This window comes from Sphaeroforma arctica (genome assembly GCF_001186125.1).
Source record: "Sphaeroforma arctica JP610 unplaced genomic scaffold supercont1.92, whole genome shotgun sequence".
NCBI lineage: Eukaryota > Ichthyosporea > Ichthyophonida > Sphaeroforma > Sphaeroforma arctica.
In genome coordinates, this window is record NW_014040466.1 from 69,492 (window position 1) to 83,747 (window position 14,256).

The 14,256-nt window shown below is 39.4% G+C and overlaps 2 protein-coding genes across 3 annotated transcripts in view; both read left to right on the plus strand.

Annotated features, from left to right (window-relative positions):
- SARC_02117 (hypothetical protein) overlaps positions 1 to 294 on the plus strand; it is a gene marked incomplete at its 3' end in the record, with an annotated part of 8,506 nt that extends 8,212 nt beyond the window's left edge. The window contains exon 6 of the mRNA XM_014304133.1: positions 1 to 294. This exon is cut by the window's left edge and continues 489 nt beyond it. Within this exon, the coding sequence (XP_014159608.1) occupies positions 1 to 294 (294 nt within the window).
- Positions 295 to 2,049: 1,755 nt separating this feature from the next.
- The window catches only part of SARC_02118, a gene marked incomplete at its 3' end in the record, with an annotated part of 26,040 nt that continues 13,833 nt past the window's right edge, over positions 2,050 to 14,256 (plus strand). For both annotated transcript variants that reach the window (XM_014304135.1, XM_014304134.1), the window contains exons 1-15: positions 2,050 to 2,338; positions 2,486 to 2,569; positions 3,432 to 3,545; positions 4,229 to 4,436; positions 4,713 to 4,872; positions 5,526 to 5,630; positions 6,466 to 6,639; positions 7,051 to 7,169; positions 7,794 to 7,962; positions 8,576 to 8,767; positions 9,025 to 9,111; positions 10,172 to 10,292; positions 11,645 to 11,761; positions 12,474 to 12,667; positions 13,706 to 13,906. In XM_014304135.1, coding sequence (XP_014159610.1) covers positions 2,176 to 2,338; positions 2,486 to 2,569; positions 3,432 to 3,545; positions 4,229 to 4,436; positions 4,713 to 4,872; positions 5,526 to 5,630; positions 6,466 to 6,639; positions 7,051 to 7,169; positions 7,794 to 7,962; positions 8,576 to 8,767; positions 9,025 to 9,111; positions 10,172 to 10,292; positions 11,645 to 11,761; positions 12,474 to 12,667; positions 13,706 to 13,906 — 2,208 coding nt within the window. In that variant the 5' untranslated portion in view covers positions 2,050 to 2,175. The remainder of the gene's footprint in view (positions 2,339 to 2,485; positions 2,570 to 3,431; positions 3,546 to 4,228; positions 4,437 to 4,712; positions 4,873 to 5,525; positions 5,631 to 6,465; positions 6,640 to 7,050; positions 7,170 to 7,793; positions 7,963 to 8,575; positions 8,768 to 9,024; positions 9,112 to 10,171; positions 10,293 to 11,644; positions 11,762 to 12,473; positions 12,668 to 13,705; positions 13,907 to 14,256) is intronic.

The window sequence follows — 14,256 nt, forward strand, 5'->3', positions numbered from 1 at the left end:
ATAAGCTGCGCATTTTCAACGGATAATGGCGATATCCGTTTTGGTGTTAGTAGGCAAACGCGGGCTACATCTGGAGACGGCGCAGATGGGGCTGAGGTGACCACTGGCAGTGTTTCAGGAGCCGATGTGTGTGTAGTGGAGGCCAAAAGAGTTGCCAGTGATACCTCTCAGTGCACTTTCGATTGGGCGTTGGAGGAATCGGGAGTGTTTGTTCTGGAGTGGGACAACGGCTACTCACGGTCCAAGAGCAAGGTTCTGCACTTTACAATAGAGAAACTGTGGTCTTCTTCGTAGTAAACATATTTGTCTTGCATAGCAATATTCAGATTCTCATATTTTTTATTCGCATAGCGCCTGTTCTTGGTTTCCATAGTCTGAGCCTACATGTGTAACTGTATATTCCTCCAGCCGATATATGTAACTGCTTGTAGTGGTATGGCCCTGGTGAATGTCGCTGGCATACATCAATTGGAACTAGTATGTAAATTAATATAGCGTTTTAACTGTGGTCTATGGCACAGGATCGCCGCTTGGTCTAAGTAAGACACGGGATATTGAATAACTAATACTTTAGCTACTCTTTAGTATGTTTGTATCGTGATAGTTATGATCATAGAATCGTGAATTATTAGCTCTGTAGTATACTGCACCGCAAGTGTTGAGCGGTATACGGTGATCAAGAGGTGTTCGCCGCAAATCAACGAGAACGTAGTCATACTTTTTACAGTATATACATCCCTGGCTTACTGTTCCGAAGCGTAGATAATATTATTTTCAACTAGCCGGAGTTTTCAATGTTCGCAGTTCACACCTTGACTGGATTCCTTTGTATTGATATGTCCCTGCGAATGTAGGCAGTGGGCACTGATACTACTTATTATGTCTTATTTTTAGTACGAGAGGGATTAGGAATACTGCTGAGAATGGAAGGCACAAGATGCAACAGTGAGACTATTCATATTACTAAACACAAGATTCTTCTACTTTTTTTAATTTAAAAAAAAAAATAGAGGTATCTCGTGTTTAGTGAAATAATAGTATTTGTTCTGTATTTATTATTATTGTTTTAAAAGAAAAATATTATATTTTCACTTTTTCAGGGAGATGTATAAAAATAGGCTCAAAAAATCAAATACAGTAAATACAATTTTGCTCCAAGCCTGGAATTTGCATAGCCTACTAAAATCAAAATTTCAAACAGCAATGAGCAACTCAGCTGCTCAGGCCGCCAAGAGTCAAGACGTGCCACAGGGCACAGGGCACAGGGTACACGCCCACACCCACAAGCCCTGGTGGCTGGTGGCTGGTGCCAGCAGCCAGAGTGTTCACTGTTCAGACTCTCTCAAAAAGTTTCCCGTTAAAACGTTTACAAAACATAAAAATAAACATTAACGTTCAATTTTTATTTCATATGTGGTTATGGTCCATTTCGTTGTTTCTAGGTGTAAATACGAAGTTCAATTTTGGGGTTTTTATGTATCACATACAACCGTCTAAACCGTTAAAACTACACCCATAACGTAATGAGCTTAGTAATCAGTTTTTACTGTTCACTGTTCATCAGTTTGCCTAAGCCTGGCGGCTGACGGCCCTGACTGGACTGTCTGTCCCGTATAGAAAAGCTGACAAACTAAATATGTGCAAATGCCGCCATCCTAATAAGGATAAAATCATATTGTTCTCAAATCTCAATGTTATGCGCATGTATTTATAAATATCACTATATCAGTTCCTTTCTCAATATGAAACGTTTTCAAATCCAATCGTTTTTGCTGCAATTCTTTCGTATTGCTTTCGTCTCGAGTGAATAGTACGTAGATCTTTTTTAGTTTTTTACGTGTATAAATTTAATCATTCTGCGCTATTACATACATTGAACGTTTATTTCTGCAAGTGGGTGAATTGAGTCGGAGGAACATCTTGATGACTCGACCTATGAACGAATGTGTTATTTATGTAAATACGTGTATTTCACTGTAAAATAAATGGTAAGAAAATGAAGTTAGAAATATATAAAATACTTGTATACTTTTAATCGTCCAAGTAAGCGACCATTCTATGTATCCTATCTGAACGAGTCGTCTGAAGGTCTGAACGGTTTGGCATTGACACTATATCCATCATAAACTTAGTCTAAGCTTCAGCTGAGAAGGCGTTAACGCACTCCAGGAAACCATGATCGGGCGGTTAGCGCAAATCCGCCTTTTGGTGTGGAAGAACTTTAAGTTGCAAAGCCGTAGGCCCATTGGGACTATAGTGGAAATAATAGTCCCAGTGCTATTTATGAGCATTATGGTGGGACTGAAGCAGATTGTGCCTTTCGAGTCTGGTGGCCCAGGTATGCGGAATATGCGGAATATAGGAAGCAGCAAAGAGCTTAAGAAACTGTTCAAGCACAAGAGAATGCTGTTGTATATCTTGCGTTGAATTGAATCACAGCAAACAACAGTGTAGACTGACACATTGTTGTTTCCGATATATGCAGTTTTCAATGCCGCAGATCAGGCGATCAATGAGATGCCGTACCCAAATGTAACGCAGTACCTTTACTATCCTGCGTCAGGACAATGTAAGTTATGTATACCTGCATGCATACAAGTTATGTTTGCATATACTTTTATTTCGAATTTGCGAACGGACTTTCATTTCAAACATTCGCAAATTCTCGTTCTCCCGCCTGAAACATATGTTTCACCATATATATTCACCATATATGTTCGAGTGTTAAGATTACATAGTGAGGCTTCGAATAGTTATATCCCGTTTTTACAGTACAGGAATGCGTTCGTTATTCATTTTACCACGGAAGGCCTTTTGAATAGACTGTTGTTGAAAAAGTTGGTCATCTGACTGAACTATGTAGCGTTATATATATATGCACAATTAATATATATATATATATATATATATTATATTACTTATATAGACATGTATATATATATATTACTTATATATTACTTATATTTTACTTATATATATATATAGATGTATATTATATATATTACTTATATATATATATATATATATGTATATAGTAAATATATATATACAAGTATATATGTATATAATATAATATAATATATATATATATATATATATATATGTGTGTGTGTGTGTGCGTGTGTATATGTTTGTATGTACATAAATAGTTTATATCAGTAGATGTATAATAATTTTTATATATTAATATATAATAATATTAAACAATGCATAGTGCATATGTATATGTACATATATATATATATATATATTTATATATATATATATCTTTATACACATGTATATATCTTCATTATATATATATATATATATATATATATGTATATATATATATTTATTTATATATTTATATAGATATAGATATAGATACATATATACACTAAGCCTGATCACACTCGCATATATACTACACGTGACTCGTCTACACACAGCGGCCATTATAACGGAGTACATCGCTCAACAGCAAGGAGGCGGTATAATTACTACCGGCACGGATAACGAAACTGAATTGGCAGAATTGGGTCGCGGTAAACCCGATGTTGTTGGTAAGCTGCATACTGGTCGAGTGTCTGTTCTATTATTATTTCATATATTTGCCACAAGTATATAGATATCTCTTCACGATAAGTATATGGATATCTCTTCACGATAAGTATATAGATGGCTATTCAGGATAAGTAGGTGAATTGAACACCCACGCAGCAAGGCATAATGAACTGTATGTATGTACAAACACTTAGTGCTGTGTTTATACCAAGGAACGATGTAGCAAGATAAGAGGCAAAGATACACGCACACGTAGTTTTTACATTTTATCGAAGAGTGTGTCGTTTGATTGAGAGGCGCAGAGCCGGAGGATGTGTCAATATTCTCAGAATGCATGTATAGCGGAGTACGAAGGACACAGAGTTTCGAACCTTTAAAATCCGAAACAATTCACAAGTCTCAAGAACTTGTATCAGTGTTGGGATCTATATCAAGTACTTATCGAGATCCTCTCCTATTCCTATCAAACATTATGAGATCCTCTCTGAGGGATCCACGCAGAACAATGAACAGGCTACCTGTTTGTACAGTCCTCTGAGGCGGTATGAATATATGTAGGGATTTATTAGGGGCTCCATCAGAAATGTGAGTATTGAGTGCACGATAACCAAGTTACCGACTTCACATCATTGGTGTCGATAGTAAACATTGCTTATTTATGATATCATATTGTGCCACGCAGGAATCATATACAACAACACCGTCAACGGAAACCTTCCCGAGGACGATGTACAGATCACGTTACGGTTTCCATACGCACCGTCATGCACACAGTACAACAAGGGCTGCAATGACAATAGCAAGGACTGGGATACCACTGTGCGATACACAACACAAGGGTTCTTCGACAAAGGACCGAAACTGAAGGACAACGCCGTCACTGATTCCCAGTAAGATGAACAATTCTGTTGAGCCTTGCGCGGTTATGAGTGTGTCTGATACTGCAATATATATAAATATCTATTTATATATATATATATATATATATATATATATATATATATTTATATAATATATATCATATAAATAACATACATATTTATGTATACATACACACACATTATATATATATATATATATATATATTATATCTATATATAGTTAGTGTTAATTATTGTTCCTATACATACAGCTGACTCTCTGGCATGATAAATGCATATCTCTAGGTATTGGTATAGTGGGTTTGGCCGATTGGAGTGGGAGTTGGGCCAGGCGGTGGCCTCTCTGCGCAATACAGGTGCTTTGGGCGCTGATGTTCAGCAGAACATTGACTACCGAGTGCAGACCTTTCCCTTTGCTGAGTATATTCTCAATCAGTTTGCGACGGTATGTATGTGTTGTATATAGCGTATAGGGCTGTTGTTGCTATGCGTGTTGCTCTGGTAGTCTGTGCGACGGCAACGTGATCGTGCCCTGTAATGTAATGTGAGCTGTGTGTGCACACATACACGCGCAATCATATATCAGTATACACACTGAAGCATAGCGATGTTGGATCCGAACATTCAACGGGTATACTTCCTATTATATGCATATTACATATTTTTTAGTACAGATGTGTGCGTATACACTAGAAAGATGTGGGATAGATATGCAAGTAAGTGAGTACGCATACTTAATAAGGCTCGAATGTAAAACCAGGCTTTGTTTCTATGTTTCTAGGTTTTGATCGAGCATGAGGCCATACTATATCCAGGCATATGTGCATTGTTTTTATCCGTGAAGATTTTTATGCAAGTAGAAATCGACGCATGTATAAGTTCGAAGGATATTGAAAGTATCTATAAATTGCTCGATACATATGTGCGTGTTTGTGGTACACATATCCAACATCAATTCGCCCCCAACCTTCTTGCTGCGATTCAAATTGATCCGATAACTGGTTTTCCAACCCATTTTGCGATATAAAAAAAAGCTCTTTTCAGACCACTCTTTTTATCAGCAAAACATCCTCACCCCGTGTTCGATCATTTCCACAGTTTGGCATCAAGTTTACCATGCCGTTGATTCTGGTGCTCGCCTATACGTACCCCGTGCTCACCACCACCCGCGAAGTGGTACTGGAGAAGGAACTCAGGCTTAAGGTATTACGTGGATGGATCTCTGTGTAGCTTGGTGTATTGTTGTATTGTCGTACTCGACGAATATACGAGAGATTGTACGGGAAGGGCTTGTATTCCGTATTTGTGTTGGTATTGGGATGGCATGGGTCCTGCAGAGACCGCTTGCATCATTTGTCCACCAACGAGATACACAGTACCCCGCACGCACAGTGTTGTGTACAATTGCATGGCAGGGCTCTATACCACTAGCACGTGAGAGAATGCCCTTTTAGTATGTACTTCATTCTTATGTAACTGACAGTTATCGTCGATATCTAATCACCAGATGTATAAACTGGTACCGATTCTGGTGTGTTTGTCTTAGCATTCTTTTGTTGATACACCTGCAAGCACAGATACATCAGTGTTTAAATGGGTCTTTGTGAAGATGGTGGGCCTTCCGCCCAACACGACCTGGGCTGTACGGCTACTCAATAGCAAGATACTGACAGTATATGTGTTTCTCATTGCCTGCAGTGATATACTCAACCAAGTCTGTCACATAGACCTCACAATTCTCCACGTGTGCACGTGGTTAACACCCTAGTACAAAGCCATGAAGGCGATAAAGCTCTCACCACTTGTTGAACGGTGTGGTTGCTTAAGAGTAGTAGATACAGACCGTCTAAGGACCTGTCATCCTCTATATTCAACACACCCATAGCCATTCTCACACAAAGCAGGCGAGAAATATTCAAGCAACCACCTTCGAGCCATCTATAACCTTTAGAGTTTAGGGTTTTAGATTTCGTATAACGCTACTATACCTCGAGTGACCAAACCTGTGTCAACCTGTACGTGCGCTACGTTCAACTAGGAAGCCATGAAGATGATGGGGCTCTCGGCCACCACCAACTGGACTGCGTGGTTCCTCAAGAGCTTCATCCTGCTGGCAATCTCGACGATCATCTCACTGTGCATCCTGTCGTTTGGCGACATCGTGCTGTACTCCGACATGAGCGTAATCACCTTCTTCTACTTCTCCTTCGTGGTAAGAATGCGTGTGTATATGTGCATTACACCGATACGGGGCTATGTATGCGTCGTTACACCGATATGGGCTATGTATGCGGGCGTCTATACCAGTACGGACCTTGGTCAGAGCCTATCAAACGAGACCATGAGGCAGGCCTTTGAATGAAATGATTTAATTCTCGACCGGATACATATCAACATGCCATAGGGTTATACGCGTTTTTCAATAAGTTGGCGAAGATTCAGGCAATTGAACAGTCTTATCAGAAAACATGTACCCAATGGGATAGTATTACCCCCTCATGGTTTCTTTCTACTACAGATGTATAATATATATATATATCTTTATATATATATATATATTACTTTCGCATGTTATTTATTTATTCATATCCCCGTTCTTGTCTTCGCTCTTTCGTTGACACAGGTGGAGGTCATTGCTATTTCGTTTATGATGTCAACGTTCTTCCAGAGTGCCAAGATCGCTGCGCCTGGGTCGGCTATTATCTTCATGCTCACCTTCCTGCCCTTCCAGTTGGTGACAATGTAAGACAATGTATATATATATACTATATTATAAACACACACATACGTATATATAGATATTTATATATATATATATATAGTTATAAATTTATGTATATATATATATATAACATGTTTGAGATGATACGAAACACTTGCGTACACACAAGCAGTCACATTCACTATTATACGAATCTGGCTGTATTTGATCTCGTATACAGTTGTTCACTATAAAAACACACGCACTAGGACAAGCCTATGCATACAGTTTAACGGGAAGAAAGCCATCAGCCGTACAACTGTCATGGTGGTATCCAACAACACATTGGCTAATATCGGTATGGGAGTATGTGCTCTTGATACGCATCTACTGGATGCGTGCGTGGGCACAAGGTGTTCGCTGACATGCGCACTGACACTTTTTCACTTACATATACTCACTCACACTTTTTTACTACATATAGCTCACTCACACTTTTTCACTTACATATGCTCACTCACACTTTTTCACTTACATAAACTCACTCACACTTTTTCACTTATATATAGCTCACTCACACTTTTTCACTTATATATACTCACTCACACGTTTTCACTTACATATAGCTCTCACTCACGCGTACCATGACATGCCTATGCCTATAGCTCGTCAGGAGGACAGCCCTCGGCCGTACAAGTAGCATGGTCGTCGCTGTTTGTGAACTCAGCCCAGGCGTGGGGGTGGACAGTCATTGGACAGTTCGAAGAACTTGCCAGTCCTCTAACGTGGTCTAAACTGTTCAGTGGAGCGTCGTATGACTCTGAAATGAGTCTGGTGAGTCGTTGGGTCAGAATAGTGCGCCTGCGATTGTCGTACACGCAGTTTATGGGATGCTGTTTCTCCGATGGGTATACGCCTAAGCGGTCATAGGTTTGTTATTGTCGGTGATGTGTTGCGCGATGCATATAGTGAACTGACAGGTACAAGGCATGGTCTCAGCAGACGCTTACCTGAATCCTAAAACTCTGAATCAGACACTTGCCCATGACATCCGGCTTTAAATTCTGGTTGCTTGTTGTATAGTTGACTGATATAGGGTTCAGGGGTTTGAAGGTCCAGGGTTTCAGGGTTTGTGACAACTATTACTATCAACTATTACTATCACTATCACTATGAAGTCGCGGATGCCAAGCTCAGACGGGCGGGGTGGTTCTGTGATTTGTTATTATCGTCTTACCCTCGAAATTCAATTCAATTAGGGTCTGGTGACAACAATAATGCGATCAGTTACATTCCGTATTCTCTACTTTTCTGGTTTGTTCCCATTTCGTCCTCACCCAATCAAATTAGGATCTGGTGATAACCATGATGTGGCTGGGCACGTTCCAGTTTCTGTTCATCACGTTCTACGTCTTTCCAAATTCAAATTCAATCCAAATCAAATTAGGGTTTGGTGATAACCATGATGTGGCTGGGCACGTTCCTGTTCCTGTTCGTCACGTTCTACGTCGAGCGTGTGTTCCCAGGCGAGTTTGGGGTGGCCCAGCCCTGGTACTTTCTCTTCACCAAGAAGTACTGGCAATCGCCCGCCAAGCGCCGCAGCGATCTAGGCGACGATGTCACAGTTGCCAATATGTCGGTAAGTACGCTGACGCGCACTGACACTCCTGTTTATTTTTGCATTTCCTTATTCAAGCACTGTAGCTGAACTGCTATATATGGTAGAATCGAATTGCTATATACGGTATAAAATTATTGTATATGGGGTATCCTGAGCTGTTTAACGGGTAATGTATATCTATATTTCTAGAAAACGTCATTGTCAGGGAAGTCATGTAATGTATATATATATCTATTTCAATGTATACATATACATATATACACGTTTCATAACAGACAACCATTATCAATGACGACGACGCCGTGATCGAGGCAGAAGAGGAGGGCAGGACATCAGGCGTGGTAGTCAACAACCTAGTCAAGGTAGGTGTATATACAGACACTCAATCAAACCGTCACGGTAAATGTATATTATTATACAAACCTGCGTAGGAATGTGTACATGTATATTTGTAAAAAAAATTCACGCATATGTGTACGTATATTTTTATATATACAGATTTTCTTTAGTCTTATTAAGGGAAATATATACATAAATTTGGTTAACCTGGTAAAGATAAGTATTTACAGACTGTTGTTTGTTCGAGTGATCACGCAATGTTAGAACCAAGTATTTAGCCAAATGTTTTTATCCGTATCTTTCAAACTGACACTCCCATTTTGTTTCCGAATTTGAACCTAAATCTCCATTCAATTCGCAAATTGGTATTGCACATCCCGATATTGTTTCAAGTACAGATCAAATTTGTTCCTTCTAGCCGTAGTAGATTCACGTGATGCACTATAAATGTGTCGAACTAAATTGTATGTTTAGTATATTCGAATGATGTCTGTCTGCATTGACGGCACAAATGTGACAGCGATTACGAGTGTGTTGTAGAGTGTTTGTGTGTACAAAGATGCTGTTAAGGGTTCGGGCGTGGTAGCGTGAAAGTAGGGTTAATCATAAAAATAATCGGTGAAAGTTATGGAAATATAATCTGGCCAATGTATGTACATATATTTAGGTATGTGTATATATACATGTACAAATTCTGATTCGAATATTATTTATATACCATTATATACATAAATATATATATATATACAGTTCATGTAATCTGATAAAACTTTTGGATTATCTTATATTACTGAAAAGAGATGTCAAAACCTACAGTAATATGTATGTAGTCAACGTTATACTGATTCGCAATACCCGCACACCGGTATGCGCAAAGGACTATAGACGTATTTATCTAGTATTGCAATCTGAACAGGCTGCTATCAAAGTACAGATCTGCGAACGAACTTGTAGGCATATTATGTATACTTGTGATTGTGCACAGACAACACAAACATATACATGCCACGCGTTGTACGCATACATCTCATTCCGAAATGGCGCGAGTATAGCCTTAAACACGCCTGGCGTATTCTCACACAGCAATATTCGAACGGCAAGTTAGCTGTGAATGGAGTCTCCCTGAAGATGTACGAGAACGACGTTACATGCCTATTGGGGCACAACGGTGCTGGAAAGACGTCTACCATGTCTATGCTTACAGGTATGCTTATGTACGCACATATATAAATCTATAGATATATTATATTATTATATTATCAAATTGTTACATAATAATATTGTATTATATATATACATTATTATTATTATATTAGTATATCATTATTATTATTACTATTTTTTATGGTATTATTATAAAATATTTTATAATAATATATATACAAACACATACACACACACATATATATATTTTGAGAAGCGGGCCTAGTATCAAATTTGTAAATACACGCCTGTGTTAGAAGTAAATATTGTACCAGCCGTCAACTGTGCTCAAATTGAGATATGTGCATCTGAACTCGTTTAGACGTGTGAACGGAATCGAAAAACGTCTTTCATGCACACAATTATAAATATGTAGTTACGTATTTATGTGAATAAATACCCTTTACTTCAGCTGCTGACATACATGCTTTGTGTGTGTACTTCTAGAGTATCATGTACAGAGTAATACATCACATGCAAGTAATCGCAAATCCAATTAACGTAATTTGATTGGGCCCATCATCTTTATAGCCATTGCGACCGTTCTTAATTGTGTATGGGAAGGGACCTATGCATGCCGATAGTTCAAACCTCTCAATTCATTCGGTTTGCAGGCGCCATAGTATAATTTCTTAGCTTGGGACAAGTGGGTTATAACATTATAGGCTGTGTAACAGTCAGCTTTATTTCACCTCATGCTAAGTCAATAACACTTGTACATAGAAATTGCAGCTATGTAGCGAACTGTCGTATGTCCCCTCGTTACTATGCCAACCACTCACTTCCAAGTCCAGGTGTGTATAGCAATATAAGCTATGCATGTATCTGTCAGTCTTATGCCACCTCAGGATGAGTCAATAACACTTGCACACAAGGATTACAGCTATATAGTTCCTGAACTGTCGTATGTCACCTTATTACTATGTCAACCACACCTTTCCATGCCATCAGGTATCTACAAACCCACATCTGTATGTCACTTCATTACCATGGCAACGACACCTTTCCATGCCATCAGGTATCTACAAACCCACATCTGTATGTCACCTCATTACCATGGCAACCACACCTTTCCATGCCATCAGGTATCTACAAACCCACATCTGTATGTCACCTCATTACCATGGCAACCACACCTTCCCATGCCGTCAGATATCTACAAACCCACATCTGTATGTCACCTCATTACCATGGCAACCACACCTTCCCATGGCATCAGATATCTACAAACCCACATCTGTATGTCACCTCATTACCATGGCAACCACACCTTTCCATGCCATTAGGTATCTACAAACCCACATCTGTATGTCACCTCATTACCATGGCAACCACACCTTTCCATGCCATCAGGTATCTACGAACCCACATCTGGCAGCGCCTTCATCAACGGATACAACATCCGCACAGACATCGATGAATGCCGACGCGTGCTGGGGCTCTGTCCACAAGTCAACACGTTATTTTCAGGTACATATGCTGTTTATACTTCGATTGTGTTATTTTCAGATACATATGCTGTTTATACTTCGATTGTGTTATTTTCAGGTACATATGCTGTTTATACATCGATTGTGTTATTTTCAGGTACATATGCTGTCTATACATCGATTGTTTTATTTCTAGGTGCATATGCTGTTTATACTTCAATTGTGTTATTTTCAGGTATATATGCTGTTTATACTTCGATTGTGTTGTTTGAGGGTACATACATACTGTTTATACTTCATTTTATTATCTGCAGGAGCATACATACTGTTTATGCCTCGATTATGTTAACTTCCTATGTGGTATTTATGTGTATAGACATACTGTTTATACTTCGATTGTATTATCTGCAGGAACATACATACTGTTTATACCTCGATTGTGTTGTGTGCAGGTACATACATACGACTTAAACCTCGAATGTGTGTACTCAATTGTTGTTTTTAACCAATATGGCATCGAAATAAAATGTTAATGTTGAATTGGTTTCTGCCAGAAGCCCGTCCCCGATCTTGCTTATGTTGTTTTGAGAGAGAGAAACCCAAAAAGATTTCATATACCGCTCCTATCCGTTTCCAGAAATTATCCGCGATCGAATCCAAACCCCTACAACCCCTACAACCCCTTTAAAAACCCCCTAAACCCTAAACCAGTTCCAAATCACACCACTCTTCATCGAATATATCCCTCACAGGCTTGACAGTTGCTGAGCAGCTAGACTTCTTTGGCACCCTCAAGGGCATTCCCAAGTCCGACATCACGCGAGAGATTGATGTCATGTTGGAGGATCTGGCTATGGACGAGAAGCGCGACTACTTCCCCAGTGGACTCAGCGGCGGCATGAAGCGCAAGCTCTGCGTGGGCATCGCATTTATGGGTGGTTCTAAGGTGGGTGTTTGTGAGTATCGTCGCATGGGTTGTTCTAAGGTGGGTGTTTTGTGATGCTGGATGTGTGCCTGGGGATAGTTAGTGTGTACACCAGGGTTAGTATGTACACTTAACTGACCCGTGGTTGAAAATAGCTTTAACCTGGTGAGTATCGTCGCATGGGTTGTTTTAAAGTGCGTGGTTTGTGTTTGTGTTATCTGACGTGTGTGAGCATGTATGTATAGCACTTGTGTTGATCCGTACAAACCTCAATGTTAGTATACATACTGTCAAGAGCGGCATAGTACGCATTCACCTTTTGAGATTTCCTTGGGAGTGTTTGGGGGAGGCGTGTGTGTGTCATAGTTTGCTCGATTATTATGTTATTGTCTGTCGGCAGATCTTACTTAGTGTGGTGTGGACTATCGAATATTTGTGATCCGTATCAGCACCAGCTTTTGGGTCAGAATTTAGGGTTTAGGGTTGGCGCTTGCAAACTGCTGACACTTCATCCACCAGCAGTGTTTGCATCATGGGCATAGTTCGTGTCTCATGCATGGCTTTACCAAATGGTGACCTAAAATCCTATACCCCTAAAACCTTAAACCCTAAACCCAAAAAGCATGGTGCTGTACTCTATAGTACGCTTCACCCCCTACGGTGCACCCCTACAGCGGGATTGATCACAGCCTCATGATATACTTTCATTAGTGATCGAAACTAGTGGATCGATCTACGTTGCTACATATGACTAGCATCTGCTTGTATTTAACAGACTTGCGCTTGAATATACAGCAAATACTGCAGTGTAAGTAACTAGTTTCTACATACGAGTGTGCGAGTAATATTATGTGGTAAAAAAAAATCTTACTATAGCTATAGACACGGGGGATCTGATCACGAAGTCTCTTATTAGATCGTAGTATTCACATCGGCTTTAGTTGCCGATATTTAACCTACGATATTCAAGCGAAAAACTAAGCAATTCATGTACGATATATACATAGTATACGACACACAATATACGACATAAAACTTATTACAACATTTGCCTTGAAGGTAGTATTCCTGGACGAGCCCACCAGTGGTATGGATCCGCAAGCGCGACGGTCCACGTGGGATCTGATCACAAAGTTTAAGAAGTCGCGTACTATTCTGTTGACCACGCACTTCCTGGACGAGGCCGATATTCTGGGCGATAGAGTGGCCATTATGAGCGAAGGCAAGGTCAAGGCTTGCGGAACGCCTTTGTTTCTGAAGGTACGGTGTGGCTAGTAAAAAGGAATATAAATATTTATATATTTATATATATGTATGTGTGTGTGTGTGTGTATGTATATATCTATATATATTGTATATTATAAATATATATATATATATATAGAATGGCCAATTGCCAGCCCCAGGTATTGTTGCCCTTGTGTCGAGTGTCCAGACACACAATACCGCCGTATTTGGCATAAGATTGCCTCATCGTATAATTGCTGTAGAATAAGCCATTTAAGGTTTCCGTCACTTGGATAGATATACATACATATATATATATATATGCATATATAAGCAAATATGTAGACCAGGTGACGGGAACCTTAAAAGGCTTATTCTACAGC